The following is an 18,665-nucleotide window of genomic DNA, read 5'->3' on the forward strand; positions in this document are numbered from 1 at the left end:
TGGTTTTACGGGTGGTACAGGGGAAGCACAAGGGGTGGGGAGTCGAAAACTTGGATTCTTAATCACCAGATAGTCTTTCATGACATGCAAAAAAAATTGGAACTACTTCTCGTTTTGCAGGAAATGGTCCATTTTCAGTCTCTATTTCCTGGACTATTATGCATTATTCGCGCTTTATGAAACCACACAATAAGATGTTAGTGTCTGTCCATCTACTGATGCGTCTCAACACCAAATATTACACATCTCTATGCCGTTGGTACATAAAAACAAAAACAATAAAGGTATTAAACGAATTACGATGGGGTTCGCCGAAAGTTATTCTGCGCTTTTCAAGCCTCCACCGAGAAACTGGTAATACCTACTCCTCTTTTGTGAATACCTACTCCTAGTCTTTTCTTGATTTGAAATTTTGCGCCCCCAACGGATACGTTCCGTACAGACCTACTGCTGTCCCTATATGAGTACCCCTTCTCGATTTCGGACGTCTCAAAAGTATGTAGTGGAAAGTTTGAACTACATCGTCTACATCAACAAGTAGTCTCATTCATACGTTTCATTTCATTTTACCTTGTAAAAGGAGCCCATTCTATTCCGACACTCTCTTCTCTTGACCTCTTCTCGCACCTGAAGTTGTAACTCAAACAACAAATGCGCCTCTTCCTGGCATTCCAGTTTCTCATTGTGGGTATTCCGACCTTTCGTTCTCCAGATATTTGCAAGCGCACCACTGCTAAGTAGCACATTTTTCTCTTTATTAAAAATGAAGACTGAACTATTACTATAACTATTAGCACGAATTATTTGAATGCGAATTATGCAGATGCCAATTTTTCGAGTGCGGGAATCTACTAAACCTACAAGCACAGATAAAATACCCAATGGTATTTTATCTGTGCTACAAGGAAAATGTGAACTCTTCTGATGACATACTTTGCGGGTTCGATGCGTCCAGAAATCGAAATGTTAGGGTAGCGGAAAGCCTTTGCGAATTACCCTGGCACAAACTATCACAGTGCGAATTATCTGGGAGTGAATTTTGATGCAAATTTCCCTTGTTGCGAATTTTCTGCGCGCGAGAGCAAATTTTACCGGGCAAATTTTTCGAGTGCGAATTGTCCGGGTACAAATTTTCTGGTTGCGAAATGCCCTGATGCGATTTATCTTTGGTCCGAATCCTAGGTTGTGAAGTATCCGAGCGTTAGATGTCTGGGTGCGAATTGTTTGAGTAAGAACGATAGTGCAGAATCCATTTTTAGTTCTTCGTCATTAAAACCAATCATTTGACCTATTGCCGAAGAAATTGGCTTGTAAATAAGTTGACTATGAGGAGGCATCCAACCAAAATACAGTGGTAGACGTAGACTACTAGACATTACTAAATGCAATTTTCAGCTAATGTTAAATTAACAATGCATTGTGTTAATGACTAATCGGTCTTTCTTGTAGTTTTAATATAGGTAGGTACAAAGAACGTATGTAGGTAGTACATACACTACCTATAGGGTAAGGGGCCTCGTCTCATAATTATGAGAAGAAATATACGACGCTAGATTTTAACTTCTTCAGGTCAAGTACATTTGTGATTGTGGTGGTCAAGTCAGTAAAGAGTGATATTAAAATCTCTAAAACCGGGTGGTTAATATACAAAGAAAGATCAGCGCAAAACTACACTAGGTCAAGAGAGCGCGTTTTTCTTCACAAAAAAATTAAAGTGGTAGTGGTCTTTATCTTCTGAGGTTGGCATACTATTCCTGGAAAGATGTATTAATTAATATTTACAAGCAGGGGTTGTTGACAAAATTTCAGTGGGGTTGTAGAATACGAAGCCACCAAATTCACTTAAAATCCTGGTGTCAAATTCTTGACAGAACATCTTCCAAGCTCAAACCAGTTAAAAAAAAACGTTTTTGCCAGTCTTATATGCCTAATATACACTGCCAAAATTATAACGAAATCAAAATAACTGTTTTGCCGAAAAAAATATTTTGGTTTTTTAACTTTCTCCGTTTTTTTGTAATGAAACCTAGCACATACGTACAGACGGAACATGTGTCCAAAAAGAAACAGTGAACGCAATAGCCACTTATGTAGCTCAGGCTGGGAAGCTAAAAATAATAGTGCTAGGTAGAATTATCGTTCATATTATTACAGGGTTGACTTAGCTTTTAAAGTTAGAGCAGGTTGCAAAGTTTTATAGGTTCTTTAGGAGGTTCTTATTCAATACGTTACCTTATGCCACATTCTCATGTTGAATTTATAATGAAAATACACGATTTCAAAATTAGAAGTGCACGTTGCCAAGTATACAGGGTGGGCCGTTAGTGTGTGTGCGGAAGATTGTGGGTTTACTAACGCCCATATTTAAAATTGATTGTCGGAGCATGTTGAAGGACCCACCTAAAAATATTTTGAACGAAATTGCAATTGTTATACAGGGGGTGATTTATATCAAAGTTGCATTTTTTTAAATGGAACTCCCTGTATCCGTCACTTCTTTTGTGTTAGAACTTTAAAAGAAATCACTCCGTCAATTTTCAAAATTTCAATCAAAGGTAACTTGATTTTTTTAAATAGAACTACCAGGTTTTTTTATCGCACGAAATGTAGGATTTTATTACCTTTTTAATAATATAAGCATGTTGATATTTATCTTTTGCATATGTTTTGTAATTCAACAATTTCTAATAATTTACAGATTTTCGATTTTCAAAGCCTTTCAGTAATGAGTAGGCCCTTAAAAAGTAAAAACAATTGAAATTATAACAAATGTTCTCCAAATAATACAAAACAAAAACCATAAGAATAAGAGGAGAATAAGAACTATTTCAATAGATATTCAAGAACAAACATTTGTCAATGAGTTTAGAAAATCATTCTTTGACACGACGAAGCGCAGCTGGCGTTATGGATGCGAAAGCACTACGAATGCCCATTATCATATTCTCTTTTTTTCTTGTGCCTTCTTTGCATACAGTTCCTTCCACGTATCCTCATAAGAAGGCAAGTGGTGTAAGGTCTGGAGAACGCGCTGGTCAATTTATAGTAGTTCCATTAAAAAAAATCAAGTTATCTTTGATTGAAGTTTTGAAAATTGACGGAGTGATCTCTTTTAACACAAAAGAAGTTTAACTTTAGCCGTTCGGCGTATGTTAGTACATTTCATGATTAGTATAACACTACAGGGTCACGGCCTTCTAAGTTTTAGGACAACTGCGATATTCAATTTTTACTGGACTTCTACTTTATGAAAAAGTGACGGATTGCGACTAAACCACTAATTTTAGATCTCATGTTGTAATACATAAAGTCACACTAAAATTTACCAAGCAATCTAAATATGTAATAATATACAGGGGGTTTCATTTATCAACATGCAACATTGATATAAATCACACTGAATAACAATTGAAATTTCGTTGGAAATATTTTGAGATTGTAACCTTAAGGGTCCTTCGACATTACCCGACAATGAATTTTAATATGCGCGTTGATAAATCCACAATCTCCAACCCACACAATAATGGCTCACCCTGTATTTCACTAGTCTTTAATTTCTTTTGTTAATAAGTAGAAAACTGGAATTTTATCCATACTTACCAATTTTCCATCGCTATCTATTTTTGCCCATGGTACAATGAGACAAGGTATGCATATGCGCATGTGTTAATAGCTGCTGTATATAGGACAGCTGACGCGTCGGCCGTTTTAGAACCCACTGATAATTGAGGCTTGCAAAACGTTCCATGACCTGTATTTTTTTAACATTTATTAATGCATAAACATAAGACCGTACAACTTTGTTATACCTTGTGCGTGTCTGACCGGTTTAGGACATTAGGGCGCCGCCGAAAGGTGTTTAGAGCCAAACTTTTTGCATGGGTCCGAGCTAACTCCCAAGAAAATAGGTGGCTCTGTTGCACTTATCATAGTGTGTGACAAACAGGTACATATACAAATTCCTATACAAGGTGATTCAAATTCGAGGGCCACTATGGGGATTTCGAGAACTGTAAGAGATAGGTAGGTAGTTTAAATTTGGCAAAGTTGCGTATTTTGATGATTAACAAAATGCAGTTTTCAAACTTAAAAAATTCCGACTACTTTCGGAGATATCTGGAAAAATCCGAAACTTGGCAAAATCGTTTTTAGATGCAGATTTACTAATAATAGCAATATCTGTTATATACACGCCATTTCCACCTTGCAAGAACCTGGGTTGTACTTTGGTGCCGGAAGTAACCAACATCTCAGTGCACTTTCTTGCACACTCTCTCGGTAAGTCTTAAGGAGAAGGTTTTGATGCTGTGCTTTTTATCGGAACATGCGCATATAAACTTTCAACTTTTTGCAGGTCGATCAAGATCAGCAGCCCTTCCGATGTTTCACGCGATCACTGGCTGTGACCCCGTCTCCAATTTCTACGGGCGTAGGAAGAAAACTTCTTTGAAGCTTGAAACCGGCGTCTTGGCGACGTAGTGAAGGCATTTTCATTCATTAATACTACAAATGTTGATGATTTTCGTACTGAATTTCATAGCTTTACTCAAAAGTGCGAACTTTTTTCCTAATCTCCCAGACTACAGGTGGTAACACTATGAAAAGCGGCAATACTACAACGCGTTAGAGCAATTGATCATAAATACCTTTAATATTTATGTACCAGTAGTTTTAGATGCGTTCGGCCACGGCTTTTATTCAGAATGGAAATTATTAACCCTCTAGGTGTTTTTTGCACGGACCGACTGTAGAATTGTGGGGAGTGTTACCCTTACTCAGTAGGCGGAGCCTACTATACTGGGGATTAACGGCGGCTACCTATATAAGCACCAACCGACAGCACTAAGGGGATCCATCGATCGAGCGTCTTGGATCAACCCTAGGAGTAGGCAGATTGAGGCCTAAGGCAACTCACCATTTCCGTACCGCTACTCTAAGTAGTTTGATACGCGCCATCGAATATTGTACATACGTTGTTCTTGTCTTTTGACTGTGTATATAGTGTAGTATATGTTATTTAAACCGCCACGTTATTCTACCCGGTAACAATTGCGCCCAACGTCTTCGAACTTGTTAAGCAACGCGCTTAAACCACCACCACTCTAACCGACAGCAGCCGACCACCATCATCGCCACCACCACCGGCCTGGACCCGGTCCAACAGTCCCAGTGGCGCCAATCAACACAATCAACGATGCCTATGAAAACCCGAGCACGGAAGAGGAAGGCACCACCACCGCCAACACAAACCACAGAAGCCGAATCAAGCACTGTGACGGCCTCCACCTGCCACAGCTCCGGAAACGAAACCAATCACCACACTGCCGCCACCGACCCCATTACCTTCGACGATAACTGCTCCCCGAACAAAAGGACCTGCCGACATACAGCGGAGATCTCCTGGACGACCCAAAGCCGTTCCTTCAGAAAATCGAGGAAACAGCAAGCACAAACAGGGAACCTCCTACTGACTACACCGAACTAAACACCCAGTTCCTGAAAAAGTACGACGATCGCAGACAAACCGGGAAGCTGCACGCCGAATTTTTCGCCAGAGAGCAGAGGACAGAATCGTGCAACACCTTCCTACAACGAAAAGTCCGCATCGCAAGGAGGCTCAACATCTCGATGCACAACCACCTACACTTAGTCCGCGATCTGCTACATCCGGACATACGCTGCCACCTTCGAAGTCACATGCCCGAGACGATGCTGGACCTAGTACAACTGGCCACCGAGATTGAAGAGGACATAAGGAGCCGCAGTCGACCAGCCGCCGTCGATACTATCAGCAACCCACAACGCCCACCGAACGTACCTAAATGCCGTTACTGCTCTCAGTATCACTTCCACCGGGACTGCCCCGTCCTAGCTAACCGACAACAGGACCAGGAAAACGGATCAGGGGCCGGATCAAACACCCGGCCATTCAACTAATTGAAACCGCAAACGATGGAGGTCTTCCGACTATAACGCTGACGACCAACAATAAAGAGCTGGCCGCCCTACTCGACACAGGATCGACACATAACTTCATCCGACGCGAGTTTGCCCACAAGATCCAGAAGTACACGGAGGACGCAGCCACATTAGCTGATCCCAGCCACCGTCTACAGATAGTCGGAACCACAACCATCCAGTACCAAGTGGAAGGAGAAAGTTATCAGGGCGTCTTCCTGGTGACACCGTCGCTCGTCGCGCCAGTGATTCTTGGACAAGCTTGGTTACGCCACCAGAAAGCCGTCATCGATTACGAGCGTGGATGTGTACATTGGGGCACGGAAAGCAGACAGACGGTGCACTGGAATCGCGCTACCACCCAACCCACCCGACGGCAAGGGACCCCCATTACCGAGGTCAAGCACGGTTTCCCATCACACCTGAAGGATCAGTGGGCCAAACTCGCGCGAAACTTTGAGACAACGCTCACAGGAGACGCCTCCGCAACCACCACAGCATCCACCACACATAAGATCACCCTGAAGCAAGACACGCCTTTCCGACTACCACCGTATCGTTACTCTCCAGACAAGAAGAGGGCCATCACGGAAGAAGTAGAGACCATGCTGGCCGCGCGAATCATAGAGCCCAGTATATCGGACTACAGCTCACCGGTAGTCATTGTGAAAAAAAAGGACGGCAAACCACGGTTCTGTGTGGACTACCGACGGCTGAACGAAAGCTCAAACCTACCCGTTATCCACGAGACCTTAAGGGACCTGGGGATCGCAAAGATCTTCTCAACCCTGGACCTAAAATCGGGATACTGGCAAGTACCACTGGATGATGCGTCCAAACCTTTAACCGCCTTCACGACACCTGACGGAGCCGCCTATCAATTCGGAGTGATGCCCTTCGGCCTGAAGAATGCGCCAGCAACATTCCAAAAGCTGATGACACAAGAAGTCCTGCCAGGATATCTACACAAATTCGCAATGGTCTACCTAGACGACATCATTGTGTACTCGCAGACCTGGGAAGAACACCTCCATCTAGTGCTAGAGCGATTGCAGCACCACAGGCTACGACTATCGGTAGAGAAATGCCGTTTTGGGGTACAATCCATTCAGTACCTTGGTCACACCATTGAAGCAGACGGCAACAAACCGCTACGGGAGCACGTCGAGGCCATCCGCACCGCCGAAGCGCCTAAAACAAGGAAGCAGCTGCGTAGTTTCCTGGGACTGACTAATTGGATCCGAGACTACGTCCCGCGATGCGCAGAAATGCAAGGCCCTCTCGACGACCTACTACGAAAGAACACGCCGTACCGATGGACCGAAGCAGCCACTCAAGCATTCGTTCAACTGAAAAACGCCATCAGCCAACCCCTTAAGCTGTGCCGTCCGGACTTCAAGTTGCAGTTCATCCTACAAACTGACGCCAGTAGCAAAGGCATCGCAGCCGTACTCTACCAGGAGCCCCGCCCCAACCAGCGCAACATCATAAGTTACGCGAGCGCAAAACTAAACGGAGCACAGAGCAAGTATCATGTGAATGAACAAGAGTGTCTGGCGGTCGTCTGGGCGGTCAAGCGATACCAACCATACCTGGAGGACAGAAAGTTCACACTCAAAACGGACAGTCGAGCGCTCCTTTGGTTAGACCGAACGAAGGACGACAAGAGTAAACTTACCAGATGGGCCCTGAGACTGCAAGAATTCTCCTTCGACGTGATACATTGCCCCGGCAAGGAAAACGAACTCCCCGACTACCTGTCGCCTCCTACCACCGCCCTCCGCACCATGCAGACAGGGACGACACAGGGCCACCATTCCTCGCCAACATCGAAGTGGCAGAACTTGCCGACAGCGTGAAGCAAAGCCAGAGAAACAATCCACCCGCTGGCAATTTGATAACTACGTGGAACCTAATCCAGGACAACGGGCCCGCGGACCCCGCCCAAAACCGTTTCTTCCAGAACTACACTTCCCACGACGGATATCTCTACCGCAAATCCAACCACGGAGATCTTCTGGTAGTACCCGTCGACATGAAAGAAGCAGTCCTGCACGCGTACCACGATTCACCAACAGCAGGCCACCCAGGAGCGGAAGAAACAGAACGGGCCATATACTCCCACTACCACTGGCCGAAAATGGAAGAAGACGTTAGGAACTACGTGCGGAACTGTTGGGTATGCACCGTGGCAAAGCGAGGACCCATTCAGGAAGCCACTGTCTGACCACGACAACCCAGTCGTCCGTGGGAGGAGATTTCCGTCGACCTATACACCACCTCACATCTGGGAAATCGGTTCATACTGGTAGTGACGGACCTATACAGCATGTGGGTAGAAGCTTTCCCTCTCCGGCTAACCACCACCGACGCTGTAGTCAATCGGCTGGAGAATGAAGTATTCGGACGATACGGGTTCCCAAGGGCGATAGTTTCCGACAATGGCCCACAATTCATCTCCGTCACCTGGGATGCCGCATTCCGACACTGGGGGTGCTACCATTGGACGACAGCTAGCCCAGTGGAGAGGCGGAACCAGGAAATTAAGAAAGGATTACGCATACACCTCGACGGGGAGGCTTCACAGATGTGGGACAGGAAACTCCCCATCATCCTCTTCACCCCCCGGACGAGAAAAAATGCCGCCACGGGAACGACGCCGAGCAATGCCCTGCTTGGATATGAACTCCCCAGCCCAGGAGAATGGCATGCGACTCAAGCCCCGGCAACTCCCATCGGCCAAGGTGAAGAACGCGAGGAACGGATCCGGACAGTCCACCGCAACCAGCACCGCTACCGATCCAGGTACGCGAACTTCGGACCAACCAGGGTGCAGTTCCAAACAGGGGACGAAGTAATGGAGAGATCCCGAGACCTCGCAACGGGAGAATTTCAGCGAAAATGGAAAGGGCCATATAGAGTAATCGCCAACGCAGGCACAAACTCATATTTCATCCAGCGAGACAGAGAACAGGTGAAGGTCCATATCCATGACCTACGACCAGCCCCCAATCGTAGAGAGGCCGCACGGGAACCGCCACCGCCAGATCGAGGAACACCTCACCCACCACCAAGACCCGCCATCTCGCCCACACCACCACGCCACAAAAGAACATCCCGCCACTACAACATACCGCAACGAATCCAACCAGCACAGGAAGCTAACAGGGCGCAGCCAGCCACGTCCAACCACCAGCCGCCGAATCCTTCGAAGCGGGGGGGAACTGTTACCCTTACTCAGTAGGCGGAGCCTACTATACTGGGGATTAACGGCGGCTACCTATATAAGCACCAACCGACAGCACTAAGGGGATCCATCGATCGAGCGTCTTGGATCAACCCTAGGAGTAGGCAGATTGAGGCCTAGGGCAACTCACCATTTCCGTACCGCTACTCTAAGTAGTTTGATACGCGCCATCGAATATTGTACATACGTTGTTCTTGTCTTTTGACTGTGTATATAGTGTAATATATGTATTTAAACCGCCACGTTATTCATACCCGGTAACAGGCGAAGCATCCACAGCCCGACGGTGGCTCGATGGAGATTGCATGACGCGCTTTGCCAAAAACGACCGGCGCAGATTTAATACTGTGTAACGCCGCTTAACTGCTGTTTTTCCAGTATTTACATTCATATTTATAGGTATCGCCTTTGTAAATTTTGACCCAATGAGCTCTTTATCTTACAACGACAAATGATATAAATACCCACTCCGCACTATCACAAACTTTGTCATTCAATATTTTTTTTTGGCTTGAACCAGTGGTCATTCAACCAGCTTCGTTATTGTAGTTTTTTTTTTAAATTTACAAAGTTATATTTCCATCTGCTAAAAATTCTATTAAACATGAAAAAGCGAAAACCTTTAATGGAAATTTCATATTGAACACTTGCTCAACAGATGTAATAAAGGTCTAAATTTTCTTAAAATGGTAGTAAAAACGTGGTGGGGAGCGGACATCAAAGTGGCTCTTCTCTTTTATAGAGCATATTTGCGCTCAGTTATAGAATACGGATGTACGCTGTATGGGTCTGCTAGCAGTACTTTGTTAAAAAAAAAATCGACGTGTATCAGAATACAATCATATGCATTTGTCTGGATGCCATGAAATCAACTCCTACCTATTTACTTTACGCTGAAGCCTGTGAAACCCCGTAAAACACAGAAGAACATATTTTAGTGAAAAATTCCTCTCAAAAATTTATATCTTAAACAAAGTCTTATTTTCAAACATAATCACACTAAATACTTCTGATTTAGTCAGTGATTACTGGAAAAAGAAAAATTCTCCGCCTCTTTGTTTAGCAGTTCAGTAATGCTATGAGGAAAGAAGATGTGGTCTAGACTTCCAACCATTCCGCAATGCTTGCATGCACTATTTGGTAGTACGTTTATTCTTAAAAGGTGTTCAGGGTAAGCTGCATGTCCAAATTTCATTCTGGCAATCGTGGTTTGAAATATTCTCGGTAGGTGTAGGTAAATGTGTGTGCCAGTGTTCTTTAGGTAGTGTAGGATGCAACATTGTGTATCGCGTTGGGCGATTGGTACAAAATTCCTGCCAGTCTGAAGCCCACAATGAAAATAAATGCGCTTTCCTGTTTGAATTAAAATCACACAAAGGTATTTGATAGCTGCCTTTGTAAGTGTCGAATTTGGCTGCCAACCGAGACTTGTTCATTATTTCGTAACCCTATATGTGATTTTACATAAATAAAATAGATTAGAGTGTTTTTTTGTTCCAAGCAGTTGACCATTTTTTTTTATTTTTAGAATGAACAGGTTTGTTTTTGTAATTTGTAAGTTGAGGCTTTGAAGGTTTTCCAATACCGATAAAGAGTCAGATGCTATAACAACCTTACTATATCTGGCATCTTGTATAAAGCATAGGGCCTCTTATATTGCTATTGCTTCCAAGCTGAAGATTGAAAGTTGGTCGTTTATTCGGTATAATTCTTGTACATTTTTGGAAGGAATATAGAAGGCAAAACCTGAACCACAAGATGTTTTGGACGCATCAGTATACGCGATCACCGCGTTGTCCCATGCAGACAAGGCTTTTGCAAGAATGTTGTGATTTATGTGTCTATCTTGATCATATTGGGGTTTAACAAACGTTATTGGTTTTAAGAGCGCGATGAGATCCCTAAATTCATCAACTTTTCCTATATTGTGAACTTTAATTAATTCCTCATAGCATTACTGAACTGCTAGACAGAGGCGGAGAATTTTTCTTTTTCCAGTAGTCACTGACTAAATCAAAAGTATTTAGTGTGATTATGTTTGAAAATAAGACTTTGTTTAAGATATAAATTTTTGAGAGGAATTTTTCACTAAAATATGTTCTTCTGTGTTTTAACGGGGTTTCACAGGCTTCAGCGTAAAGTGAATAGGTAGGAGTTGATTTCATGGCACCCAGACAAATGCGTATGATTGTATTCTGATACACGTCGATTTTTTTTAACAAAGCAGACCCATACAGCGTACATCCGTATTCTATAACTGAGCGTAAATATGCTCTATAAAAGATAAGAGCCGCTTTGATGTCCGCTCCCCACCACGTTTTTACTACCATTTTAAGAAAATTTAGACCTTTATTACATCTGTTGAGCAAGTGTTCAATATGAAATTTCCATGAAAGGTTTTCGTCAAGTATCATTCCCAAATATTTTATTTGCTTGTGTGTTTTAAAATCCTCTTTTGACAAGGCAATAGTGTTATTGTTGGGTAGTCTATGTCTAGTAAATATTACAATGGCCGACTTGTTTATTGAAATTTCAAACCCATTTTGAAAGTGCCAAAGATATATTTGAGTGATAACATCGAGTGTCTGCGTTAATTCATCGTACTTGCGTTTTTCTGTATATCTAACTCGCTCTCCTTGCTCTTATTTTACTTACGATGACCCGCTTCATTTACTCATCCCGAATATACACACATATAACATAAATATTAATTTACTTTATTTGCATTTGAAATAAAATTTATAACCGCGTTTCTAATTCCCTTTTAGTTTCCTTACAGTTAAATTAACAAAAAACTTGGGTTATGAATACATGAAATAATTAATTTCCTTACAATGCTAACATGTTTACTACGCTAAAAAATGGTCTGGGTAAGAAGTTTTGTTAGCATTGACGGATGTGACTTTATTTATACTGTAGACCCAACCGTATTATACCTAAAATTTTTTTTAATTTTATACTATTTCCTGCTAATGTTCACCTATACCAAAAAGTCTATTAGGAAATGGCAGATGTATGGATTTAGGAGAATATTTCCCTCATATGTAATGAATCCCATATGAGGTGTGCAATTATCGCTCAATTACAGCGGTAATTGCATTGTAGAAAGCGAAAGAGCACTGCGATAATTGCACAGTTCATCTCCATGGCAACTCCATTGGACACTTTGATAATACAGTCACAACCGTCTATAATTACAAGCCGTGCTGAGAATTATGGCAACACTGCATGGTAGGCCGATTTCCTAATTCAACCTGACAGATTTCAGGTGTATTTTATACGTGTTTTGGGTGTAATATTCCTATTTACCTGTTTTAACAGAGCGAGATTGCGACAATTTGTGTTACTCCGTATGGGATGAACAGGAATTATTATTCAGGTAAGTTGCTTAGCGAAATATATCGATTTGTTGTCATAACCTCTAAAGCAGGCTACTCCTTACTGGACCCTTTACAAGCACTTGTATTTGTTCAAAGTACCTGTACAAGCTCAAATATGACCTACACACTACGTGGTACGTAAGTACGGTACGTGTTTATCGTGAAAAAATACAATTAGTTTGTATTTCAGGTATTCTAGCAGGGACATGTCAAATCGATTTTCTGAAGGAACCTTTCAACTTATTCCCAAGAGTTCATGGTACGGGAATTTGAAGTCTACGGGGCTCCCCTCTATAAAAGCTACGTACCTAGACCCACTGGAGTAGTGACTGGCTTAAAGTCTGCCATTCCGAATCACACCTGGTCGTTGATAACACCTCGCTGATGCGTAGCGATTTACTGTCCTTTTACCGAAATTAAGTGCTCAAGCGTGTGCTTCACCTCGACCTGTTTCGACAGAAGTTCACCAATTTCGGAGATCTCGAGGGAAAACACATTATGATGCAGTTACCAATTTACAGCGTTCCGAATTTTAAAGTCAAATAAAAATGTTATTATCCATTTTTGTAAATAAATAAAATATATGTACAATTATAAGCTGCCTAAGTATCTTTCTTCTATATTAAAACCGCCAAGGTGAAACACAGGAGAGAGGAAAAATGCCATTTTTCAAGAGCAACAAGACGCCATTAAAACTTATATCGGCCCACCGATTGACTTTCGAACAAAGTTGCCAAACTTCTCAGCATGGCTTGTAATTATAGACGGCTGTGATACAGTACACCGACAATTTAAGTAGGTAACGTCAATTTGACAAGTAATGTTTGTTCGGGAAATATTCATATATAATACCATAAGTAGTCGAAGTATTGTCGAATATTTTTGAGGTGCTGTCACGAATGCTAGTTACGCTGATTAATACCACGAGCGCTTGCGCGAGTGGTATTAAAAAGCGTAACTAGCGCGAGTGGTATTAAAAAGCGTAACTAGCATGAGTGGAGCAGCAGCTCAAAAATAATCTACAAATACTTCGACTACGAATGGTATTCGGAGGACTATTCAATGAATCAAAAGAAAAATTAAGCATAATTAACCACGCGAATGTATTTCCATGACAACAATAAACGTCAAAATAAATTATGGAAGTTGCTTTTCATTTTGCTATTGAACTTTTGTGCTCCAAGCTAATTCGTTATGAGTGATTAAATTAAAACATGTGGTGATAAGTCGGTTGTCGAAATTGATTAACAAACTAAGAAGAATGTTCCGGTTAATACGACAAAATTTCGCTACATTTCACTGGTGGAAGTTTGACAAATGTCATTGAATAATCGCATTGAATTGTCGCTGAAATACCACACGTGAAATTATCACTTATAATTGCACAAGAGGTTTGTATTTTACCGAGTAAATTTGGGTTGTTTAGGTAATGAAAATCTGTTGCCTAGTAATTAGACGAGAAAAACTGTCAACTAATAAAAATGCGACACCGCAGGTGGAGCATTTTTAGGTTGACAGTTTTTCGAGTCCAATTGCTAAAAGGAAACAGATTTGAATTGCCACAACCCAAATTTACTCGGTTTAAATACAAACCTCGAGTGTAATTCGGCAGGACAATTTAACGAACAAGAAATTCACCAAATTAATCAATTATTGACAGACGTCAAACTAGTCATATGGGAAAGGGTAATGCGATAATTGGTTCGAAAATGAATAAGTGAAAAAACCACTAGTGCATTTGTCGCTGGAAAAGTTGCAAGTAACTTTTGCCGCTGTCAAAGTGACAATTTCACTGCGGCTTATGCGATTTTTTATACATGAGTTGAATTGTCGCTGAAATACCACACGTGAAATTATCGCTGAATTATCACTATAATTCGTTCCCATTGGCGCAGCAATTTGAAATCGAGACATTTCACTGGTTGAAATGTGACAAATGTTAGATGAATTGAATAGTCCACCAAATTACACTCGTGCATCAAAATAAACCTGATAATTTTTTATTCAAGCATGTTGTCAGTAAAAAACCGTATTCGGTCATTTTCGGTGTCGGGCTCTTTCGCCAAAATATGAAAATAAACTCATGCAGTTTTTAGACAACATGCGTTCAAAAAAATTATCGGTAATTTTGTCCCACTTGTGCAATTACTTAAGAAAATTTCACACCCACCATTTTCGACCAATGAAATGCAGATTTCGTCTCACGTTATCATGGTAACCGAGGTATTTATCGGAAATTTTTACCTGCAGGGGTAACCTAGAGCGAATTACAGTGGAAATTTTTTGACGTCATAAGAGAACGTTTTGACATAAAACCTCACTTGTCCGCGTTATAAGAAAATATTCTAGCAGAATTGGGGTAGATATTAAATCCATAATCATTGCCAATTCCTTCACAGATAATTATGTTTTCCCTATCGAATTCATAACTTTTTTCAAAGTAAAAGTCAGTAAACTGCTTCCAAATACTTGACTTGGATTCCTTAGTACCTATTCTGGGGCGTTAGGTGCTGAATTTCGCTAGGAATAGCTTCTGTATTTTCTTGATCGAATTGAATCATTACGTTCACACTCACACTAAACTTACTGTCAAAGGCAATTTCAATTCAAATCTGTAAAATGTCATCCAAAGGCTATCTTGATCTACTTTCAAAGAGAGAACAAATTTCGTTGAGGTTCAATATGGTGTGAAATTTTCATACCGAATACTACACGTGCTTGAATTATTTTACAAATTTGTTCTTGCTCACGAATATTTTCAAAATATTCGTGAGCTCGAACAAATTTCCGGAAATAATTCAAGCACTAGTGGTATTACATGTCATAATTCTACGTTTCTGTTTAGCGTAGAGTCACTAGGGCAAATCGTGCCACACAAATAGCTTTTATGTGTAAATTAAGTATGATTGACATTGATGAATAATTCACAAGCAATTATAATTACCAATTCTTGGAATGATGTTGTTTTTTAATAAATTTGAATTTTGCTAACAGGGTAAACTGTCATTGTCTAATTGTGGTTGACCGGATACCGCAAACTACAGCGACATAAGTACAGGGTAGCATACTAGTAGCATATCTAAAGCGATCCACCGGGATTTAAATTTGTTATTAGGTTATCATTAAACATATTACCACCGAGAGAACTGCATCTTGAAAATTACCAATGATTTCTGTAGATAGGTTGACATACCGTATTGAAGATGTGGACGAAGTTTTATTTACCTACTGAATTTGGCCCAGAATTATTAATAGATCTAAGAAAAAATTTCAAAAGGCGTAACAAAGTCAACGACACTTATGATTAATTGGTAGCTATCCATCTTATAACGACTCAAAACGGGGTGAAATTGACTAAGTGGAAATTATAAAAGCACTAAACCTTCCCCATACTTCATTTAATTGTTTCAGATTTTAAATTCAGACATTATGTGACAGCACAGCGACTATAGTTTTTATTTATATGTTCCTTCAAACTGAAGCTTGATAATGACCTCAGGGTCGAAACTATAGTCGCTGTGCTGTCACATAATGTCTGAATTTAAAATCTGAAACAATTAAATGAAGTATGGGGAAGGTTTAGTGCTTTTATAATTTCCACTTAGACACTTATGATGTTTCTTTGTTTCTTCTTTATTAAAAATAGTGTACATTAATGACGAAAGAGTTGAAAGTGTTATCATTTTTGCATTTAGCATACAAGTTGCTTGTTGAATGACGAATGTTGATCAATGAACAGTTAAAGCAGATGATTTCTCTACTACATGATTTTGTCCTATGGTGTCATTTGATATCCATCATCTGCAAATCTTTGCTACGAAATCTTCACGAAGAAAAAGGGAAACAGTAAATGTTCTGTTTCGGTTTTCCACGGCAAAGAGATCAATTTCAGAGCAGATTGCATCATTACATGGGCGAAAACGTTATTTTGATCAGTTGTTATAATGTTCTGTTTCTTTCTTATGTACCATGACAATATTGCTCTGAGAGTAAAGAGTGCGTTGTCCATATCGTTAAAACATTTGATTTTATATTCAAAGATAAAACAATAAAGCTGAATGTCATTTATGTTTTATTTACAAATATGAATAAGATTTCACAGCTGGCATTTGATGTGCCACACAAGACTTTAAAGTCGGACGAGGTGTAGATCAGAGCTGGGCAGAATACTTTCAAAAAGTATTTCAATAGTAAATAGTAAATACTTTACACAAATCAAAGGTATTTGAATACTAAATACTTTTACGTCCAGCACAAGCGAATACTAGATACAGATACATTGAAAAGTATTCAAATACTTTAAAAAATAAGTATTCAAATACTTTAGAATGTATTCGAATACTTTCAAAAGTATTCGAATACTTTCAAAAGTATTCTAATACTATCAAAGGTATTCGAATACTATAAAAAGTATTCGAATACTTTGAAAAGTATTCGAATACAGTAAAAAGTATTCAAATACTTGTCACTCAAATACATTAAAAATTTAAAATAGTATACTAGATAAAAGTCTTAATACTACTTAAAAATCAAGTTATACTTTGTATGGGGTTAGCTTTTTTTATATTTCTATTGTTATATACAAATTTAAGGGGAGTAAAAGCGTATTATTATTATTATTATTATATTATTATATTATTATATAGGAGGTACCTACCAGGACCTTTCTTAAACCAGTTATATCCTTAAGAATACGTGTACCAGTTTTCAAAGCGATCGTACGTCGTGCACATGATACGTACGCCTTTCTGAAATTAATCCTAGCGATTTTGGAACAGATCCTTTTTGACCATCCGTTTGTCCGTGTGCATGATAGTTTGTTTAGAAACGTGCGATCGCTTTGAAAATTGGTACACATGGTCTTAAGGATATAAGAAAGGTCCCTATTGTTTTTAAGTTATGTAGACTATCGAGTCAAAAAGTTTCACTCCAGTATCGTTCGGTATTCAGTTGTATCGGATTTTTATATTTGATTTTGTGACAATGGAAACTTTCCCTAAACATTTCTAAATTGTTCTCAAATATTTGAATAACTTAAAAGTACTGCCTTTTTTTGAGGCCGGAAAAAAAATTGTCTCGGATCGACCCGGAAAAAAAAATTTCTTATAGAATGTGGCCTGTAGAATCCATAATTTCAAACAGTTCCAAGATTGGGCTACTAGTTCAAAAGTTACAGCCCTTTGAATTTTCTTTCGAAATTGGTTTCTAGTCTATAACTTTTGATTGAGAAGTCTGATCGAAAAAGTACGAATTGTTTTGGATTCTACGCACCAAAATTAATAAGAAAAAGTGTTTTCCCGAGAAATTTTGGTGGAGTCGATTTTTGGTAAAAAAGGAAGGTTATACACTGCCTTTTTTTGAGGCCCGAAAAAAAAATTGTCTCAGATCGACCCCGGAAAAAAATTTCTTATAGAATGTGGCCTGTAGAATCCATAATTTCAAACAGTTCCAAGATTGGGCTACTAGTTCAAAAGTTACAGCCCTTTGAATTTTTTTTCGAAATTGGTTTCTAGTCTATAACTTTTGATTGAGAAGTCTGATCGAAAAAGTACGAATTGTTTTGGATTCTACGCACCAAAATTAATAAGAAAAAGTGTTTTCCCGAGAAATTTTGGTGCAGTCGATTTTTGGTGAAAAAGGAAGGTTAAGTATTCAAATACTGTGCGAAGTATTTGAATACTTCTCAAAGTACCTTGCGAAGTATTCGAATACTTTACGAAGTATCCAAATACTTTGCTAAGTATTCGAATACTAAATATTTGTGAAAGTATTTGAGTTACAAATACAAATACTGCTTCCATAAAAGTATTTAATTACAAAGTATTTGAATACTAAAAAGTATTGACAAAATCGAATACTGCCCAGCTCTGGTGTAGGTGAAATAAGCATATGGAAAGAAATAATTAATGAAAATCACATGATAATTCCCTAGTTTTAGATTAGAATCATTTTCAGCTGCACTTATTATCATAACGGTATTATGTTTGCGCCACTGCCAGATTTTTAAGATAATCGTTGGATCCGCTGTTGGGCCCCGTTGCCCAGAGCCTTGATCTATCCTCCAAGTTGCTTTGGAAAAC

At 40.1% G+C, this 18,665-nt stretch overlaps 1 protein-coding gene and 1 long non-coding RNA gene across 2 annotated transcripts; both read left to right on the forward strand.

Annotated features, from left to right (window-relative positions):
• The first annotated feature begins 97 nt into the window (after positions 1–97).
• LOC116164373 lies at positions 98–4,894 on the forward strand. Its single transcript, XR_004143883.1, has 3 exons — positions 98–4,023; positions 4,078–4,278; positions 4,355–4,894. It is a non-coding gene; the product is annotated as an uncharacterized LOC116164373 (long non-coding RNA).
• A 3,393-nt stretch (positions 4,895–8,287) lies between these two features.
• LOC116163844 lies at positions 8,288–9,202 on the forward strand. The gene has a single exon (XM_031477974.1). It carries the CDS (start codon positions 8,288–8,290, stop codon positions 9,200–9,202), a length of 915 nt encoding a protein of 304 aa, XP_031333834.1.
• The last annotated feature ends 9,463 nt before the right edge of the window (positions 9,203–18,665 follow it).

This window comes from Photinus pyralis, unplaced genomic scaffold (genome assembly GCF_008802855.1).
Source record: "Photinus pyralis isolate 1611_PpyrPB1 unplaced genomic scaffold, Ppyr1.3 Ppyr1.4_LG2, whole genome shotgun sequence".
In the NCBI taxonomy this organism is placed as follows: Eukaryota; Metazoa; Arthropoda; class Insecta; order Coleoptera; family Lampyridae; genus Photinus; species Photinus pyralis.

Coding starts and splice junctions, on each gene's coding strand:
- LOC116163844 (XM_031477974.1), top strand. CDS start 8,288: ATGTGGGTAGAAGCTTTCCCTCTCCGGCTAACCACCACCGACGCTGTA.